The sequence below is a fragment of the Strongylocentrotus purpuratus genome, unplaced genomic scaffold (genome assembly GCF_000002235.5).
Source record: "Strongylocentrotus purpuratus isolate Spur 01 unplaced genomic scaffold, Spur_5.0 spur5_scaffold_17, whole genome shotgun sequence".
Lineage (NCBI taxonomy): Eukaryota > Metazoa > Echinodermata > Echinoidea > Camarodonta > Strongylocentrotidae > Strongylocentrotus > Strongylocentrotus purpuratus.
The window spans coordinates 10,157,226-10,163,463 of record NW_022145602.1 but is presented as its reverse complement, the minus strand read 5'-3'; the positions used below and the strand labels follow the sequence as shown (position 1 = coordinate 10,163,463).

At 42.4% G+C, this 6,238-nt stretch overlaps 1 protein-coding gene across 1 annotated transcript; it reads left to right on the top strand.

Moving 5' to 3' along the window:
- The first annotated feature begins 980 nt into the window (after positions 1 to 980).
- Positions 981 to 5,600, top strand: LOC762934 (serine/threonine-protein phosphatase 6 regulatory ankyrin repeat subunit B-like). The gene is made up of 2 exons (XM_030988160.1): positions 981 to 5,026; positions 5,486 to 5,600. Exons 1-2 carry the CDS (start codon positions 981 to 983, stop codon positions 5,598 to 5,600), a joined length of 4,161 nt encoding a protein of 1,386 aa, XP_030844020.1.
- The last annotated feature ends 638 nt before the right edge of the window (positions 5,601 to 6,238 follow it).

The window sequence follows — 6,238 nt, the reverse complement described above, 5'->3', positions numbered from 1 at the left end:
CAGTAAATACCAATTAAATATCATTAACATATATTCGTGCAATATAGTAAAGACAAGTCATGGTATGGGGTTATACCCAAGCTCTTGTAGTTTGAATCGCCATGAGCCTTTTCCTCAACTTCAAAGATGAAATCCAAACTGCGACTTCTTCATTTTCCTTATCCTAGAGCAGAATAATTAAAAACATCCGCTACCATCAAAAGGTTCTTGGAAACGTGATGTAAGATGCCATTTGTGTAACATGAAGGTTTAACAGTTCAATTTTAATGGCGTCTTTGTCACTTTCCAGTAGAATTCCAGATGGTAATTCCACGACCCCCATTAACAATAGCAAATTTACATCATGCAAATAAACCGTTAGATGACAAAGTATAGTAGTATACTTTATTGGATAACTTGTTTAGCACAGGGCTAATCTGCCACAAGGTCCAAAGACAGTTCATTTGACACTTGAACTCTTATATTATCATGGTTAATACATTTTTTATGGAATCATCAGCGATACAAAGCTATTACCATAGTGAATATGTCTGATGTTCATTCAAACAGTGTTACCTATACAATTCAGGTGGTACATTTTCGATGTCAAGCAGGCTAATCCCAAAATATTTTATATTTTGCTGCTTTGTCAGAGTATTTATGTTGTGAACGTTGGTAGAATGAACATCCAATTTGCCTTTTCCACTAGGCTGTGTCCATGTATTTAATATATTTGTTTCCGTGATTATTTACTTAATAGGCTGATGTTTACAACGCCTCTTTGTATCTTCTTTTTTTCCCCAGAGATACAAGGGAGCGACGTTTAACCCGGTTTGGATGGATGTACGGCAAATGCAAGTTCTGACATCTGGAAAATGGCAAATTTAGTTTTGAGAAGGCACTGCAGGTTCCAAATTAAAGGCAATTATTTATCTTTTGATCAATAGTTTGATTACTTGCCGGTCAACTATCTGTTTTTTTTTCTTCAGAACAAGCAAATCATGGGGAACAAAAACACGAAAGCACTTCAAAAAGGGGCACAGGTTGATAAAACTGGTGATCTTGGGTTCACCGCTTTTCACGCTGCTGCATCGACCGGCCATGTAGATGAAGCAGTGCAAGCTAATATTCCTAATATGAAGGAACAAGCAGCATTCAACACAGCTTCATTACACGGCCATCTGGATAACGCTAAATTCCTTATAAAGAAAGGAGCAGAGCTTGAAAAGCACGAAGGTGCAGGATTCACTGCCTTACATCATGCCGTGCTGGAAGGTCGTCCGGATACCATAGATCATCTAGTCACCGAAGGAGCCGATGTAAATAATACAACAGATGATGGTCGGACAGTTCTCCACTTTGCGGCTATGAGCAATAATCTTGAGATTATGAAATATCTTATCAGCAGAGGAGCAGAGCTTGATAAGCCCGATGATGCAGGATTCACTGCCTTACATCTTGCCGTGCTGGATGGTCATTTGAATACCATAGAATATCTGGTCACTGAAGGAGCCGATGTGAATAAAGCAATAGGTAAAGGTCAGACAGCCCTCCACTTTGCTGCAAAGAGCAATCATCTTGAAGTCGTGAAATATCTTAGCAGTAAAGGAGCAGAGCTTGATAAGCCCGATGATGCAGGATTCACTGCCTTACACCTAGCCGTGCTTGAAGGTCTACTGGATACCATAGAATATCTTTTAACTAAAGGGGCCGATGTGAATAAGGCTGACAAAGAAGGAAGGCATTCGCTACATTTAGCTGCAGGAAAGGGGCACCTAGATGTTCTGCAGTATCTTCTCGGCAAAGGAGCAAAGTCCGATCAGGCCGATGATGATGGGATTAACGCTCTAGATTATGCTATAAAAGATGGTCATCTCGATGCCACAAAACATCTGTTCAGTCTTCCTGCCGAAGGCGATAGAGATGGGGATAGAGAATTCTATGCATTCCATCTTGCTGCATGTGCGGGTCATATTGACATCATGAAGCATTTCCTCAGCGAAGGAGCAAATATTGATGAGATTGGTGCTAACGGTTACACCGCCTTTCAATTTGCTGCAATGACTGGTTATCTTGAAGTTTGTCAATATCTTCTCAACGCCGGTGCACATTTCGATATTCAACACAAAGAGCATGTTGAAGGTTTGAGATTTTCGCCATATCTTCTCGCGGCAGCTAATGGGCATCTTGAGATCATGAAATGTCTTATCAGCAGAGGAGCAGAGGTTGATAGGAAAGAGGGTGCAGGAATCACTGCCCTACACCTTGCCGTGATGAAAGGTCAACTGGATCCAATAAAATATCTGGTCACTAAAGGAGCTGATGTGAATAAAGCAACAGATAGTGGTCAGACAGCTCTCCATTTTGCAGCGTCAAACGGTGATCTTGAGATCATGAAATATCTTATCAGCAGAGGAGCAGAGGTTGATAAGGCTGAGAGTACAGGATTCACTGCCTTACTTCATGCCGCACTGAAAGGTTATCTGGATCCCATAAAATACCTGGTCACTAAAGGAGCTGATGTGAATAAAGCAACAGATAGTGGTCAGACAGCTCTCCATTTTGCAGCGTCAAACGGTGATCTTGAGATCATGAAATATCTTATCAGCAGAAGAGCAGAGGTTGATAAGGCTGAGAGTACAGGATTAACTTCCTTACATCATGCCGTGCTGGAAGGTCATCTGGACACCATGGAATATCTGGTCACTGAAGGAGCTGATGTGAATAAAGCAACAAATGATGGTCGCACAGCTCTCCAATGTGCAGCGGTAAACGGTCATCTTGAGATCATGAAATGTCTTATCAGCAGAGGAGCAGAGGTTGATAGGGCAGAGAGTACAGGATTAACTGCCTTACATCATGCCGTGCTGGAAGGACATCTGGACACCATGGAATATCTGGTCACCGAAGGAGCTGATGTGAATAAAGCAACAAATGATGGTCGCACAGCTCTTCACTTTGCTGCAAAGAGCAATCATCTTGAAGTCATGAAATGTCTTATCAGCAGAGAGGCAGAGGTCGATATGGCCGAGAGTATAGGATTCACTGCCTTACATTATGCCGTGATGGAAGGTCATCTGGATACCATAGAATATCTAGTCACTAAAGGAACAGATATGAATAAAGCAATATGTAATGGTCGGACAGCTATCCACTTTGCGGCAATGAGCAATCATCTTGAAGTCGTGAAATATCTTATCAGCAGAGGAGCAGAGCTTGATAAGCCCGATGATGCAGGATTCACTGCCTTACATCTTGTCGTGCTTGAAGGTCTACTGGATACCACACAATATCTTGTAACTAAAGGGGCCGATGTGAATAAAGCAAACGAAAATGGTGACACAGCCCTCCTCATTGCAGTGGCAAGCGGTCATCTTGAGATCATGAAATGTCTTATCAGCAGTGGAGCAGAGGTTGATAGTGCAGATATTTCAGGATTCACTTCCTTACATCATGCCATGCTGGTAGGACCACTTGATACCATAGAATATCTGGTTACTAAAGGAGCAGATGTCAATAGGGCTGACAAAAAGGGAAGGCATTCGCTACATTTTGCTGCTGGAGAGGGGCGCCTAGACGTTCTGCAGTATCTTCTCGGCAAAGGAGCAAGGTCCGATCAAGCCGATGATAATGGAATTACCGCTCTAGATTATGCTATAAGAGGCGGTCATCTCGATGTCACAAAACATCTTCGCAGTATTTCATCCCAAGGCGAAAGAGATGGGGATAGAGCATTCTATGAATTCCATCTTGCGGCATGTGCGGGTCGTATTGACCTCATGGAGCATTTCCTCAGCGAAGGAGCAAATATCAATAGGACTGGTGCTAATGGGTTCACCGCCTTTCAATTTGCTGCAAAGAGTGGTAACCTGGAAGTTTGTCAATTTCTTCTCGACGCAGGCGCACATATCGATATTGAAGACAAAGAACATGTTGAAGATTTTGAATTTTCTCCATATGTTCTCGCGGCTGCTAACGGGCATCTTGATATCATGAAATATCTTATCAGCAGAGGAGCAGAGGTTGATAAGGCTGAGAGTTTAGGATTCATTGCCTTACTTCATGCCGCGCTGAATGGTCATCTGGATCCCATAAAATACCTAATCACTAAAGGAGCCGATGTAAATAAAACAACAGGTGTTGGTCGCACAGCCCTCCATTTTGCAGCGTCAAACGGTCATCTTGAGATCATGAAATATCTTATCAGCAGAGGAGTAGAGGTTGATAAGGCTGAAAGTACAGGATACACTGCCTTACATTTTGCCGTGCTGAAAGGTAATCTGGATTCCATAAAATATCTGGTCACTAAGGGAGCTGATGTGAATACAGTAACTGATGGTGGTGAGACAAATCTCCATTTTGCAGCGTCAAATGGTTATCTTGAGATCATGAAATATCTTATTAGCAGAGGAGCAGAGGTTGATAGGTCAGAGAGTCATGGACTTACTTCTTTGCATTTTGCAATAATGAAAGGTCATGTTGAAGTCATTGGATATCTTCGAAGCCTAGGGGCACGATATGACATGAGTAATGAACGCGGAGGTACTGCATTACATATCGCTGCATTGGAAGGCCATGTTGATGTAGTAAAGTATATACTCGGCCTAGGAATGGAGGTGGACAGGGTTGATAAATTCGGAACTACTGCATCCCATCTTGCAGCATCGAACGGTTATCTTGACCTAATGCAATTTCTTATCAGTAAAGGGGCGCAGGTTGACAAAACTGATGACCTTGGGTTCACCGCTTTTCATGTTGCTGCATCGACCGGCCATTTAGATGTAGTGAAATATCTCCTCGATAAAGCAGTGCAAGCTAATATTCCTAATATGAAGGGAAAAACAGCATTCCACACAGCTTCATCAAACGGCCATCTGGATATTGTTGAATTCCTCGTAACGAAAGGAGCAGAGGTCGATAAGGCTGACAGTGAAGGATTGACTGCCTTACATCATGCAGCTCGGAAGGGTCACCTCGATGTAGTTAAATGTCTGCTTAGTGGAGGAGCTGATGTTATTAAGGGGACACCTGGTGTTGGCCAAACGGCGTTCCATTTTGCCGCTTTGAATGGTCACCTCGATGTAACAAAATATCTCTTAAGTGAAGTAGCACTTGTCGATATAACTGATAAACAAGGGGTCACCGCTTTACACCTAGCTGCGCATAGTGGTCACCTTGGTATCATTGAATATCTTTTAGATGCGGGAGCCAATGTTTGCAAGTGCAAATCTAGTAACAATGGGACAGCTCTGCATATTGCGGCAATGAAAGGTCATCTTGAGGTCACGCAATATCTTCTTTACAAAGGGGCGGATATCCATATGACTGATTGTAAAGGGAGGACTGCAGTTCACCTGGCAGCAGAAAATGGTCATAATGATGTCACGAAATATATGTTAGACCTAAACGAAAAAAATATCATAGATAGAGCCGATAATAATGGAGTGACTGCTTATCATCTTGCAGCAGAGAACGGTCATCTTGATGTCTTGAAATCTCTTCGCAGCAAAGGAGCCAAGGTAGACATGCCTGATAGGAAAGGATTAACAGCATTGCATCTTGCTGCACGAGCCGGTCTTCTGGATATTACAGGCTATTTGCTAAGTGAAGGAACTGCATGAGGTTGATCAGGCCGGGGAATCACAATGGTGAGACAGTCTTACATCTTGCTGTACTGAAAGGTCGCCTGCATGGCCATCTCAAAATTTCTCATCAAACAAGCTGGGGCAAAGATTGAACTAGCCGATGGAAAAGGATACACTGCTTTCCATCTTGCAGCACAAAATGGGCACATCGATATCATGGACTATCTTCTCGGCGAAGGAGTACCAGTTGATAGAACTGTCACCCCCAAAAAACGTGATCCAGTCGGATCCGTGCGTATCAAAAGATGAATAATCTGAGCAACAAATAGAAGACTAAAACAATATAAGTTTCGTTTAAAAAAAATCGTTGACAATAATTACTATTTTACTTATATCTTGACTGTTTCATTTTGTACACCTAGATCATCCAAAACAATGGCCAAAATGATTTTAACATCCAATTATTCCAAGGAGTCTAGGGTGTGCAAATCATAATATCGTGAAAAATTATGCGACGTTATATCGTCTAAGCTTCCCATAGATTTTCTTACCGGCGTAACAATGTTTTCTAAAGCAGGTATTTTACTAATTCAGTTATACCCACACGCCCTGTCTAAAGGTCGTCTCAGAAAGTAACGGCAAAGACCTTGCGAAAGGCGACGGACGGGAAAATC

What these genes read in the sequence shown, in the direction of transcription:
- LOC762934 (XM_030988160.1), top strand. Translation starts at nt 981, where the DNA reads ATGGGGAACAAAAACACGAAAGCACTTCAAAAAGGGGCACAGGTTGAT. An exon ending in CCTGGTGTTGGCCAAACGGC is followed by an intron (nt 5,027 to 5,485) that starts GTTCCATTTTGC and finishes ATCTCTTCGCAG; the next exon opens with CAAAGGAGCCAAGGTAGACA.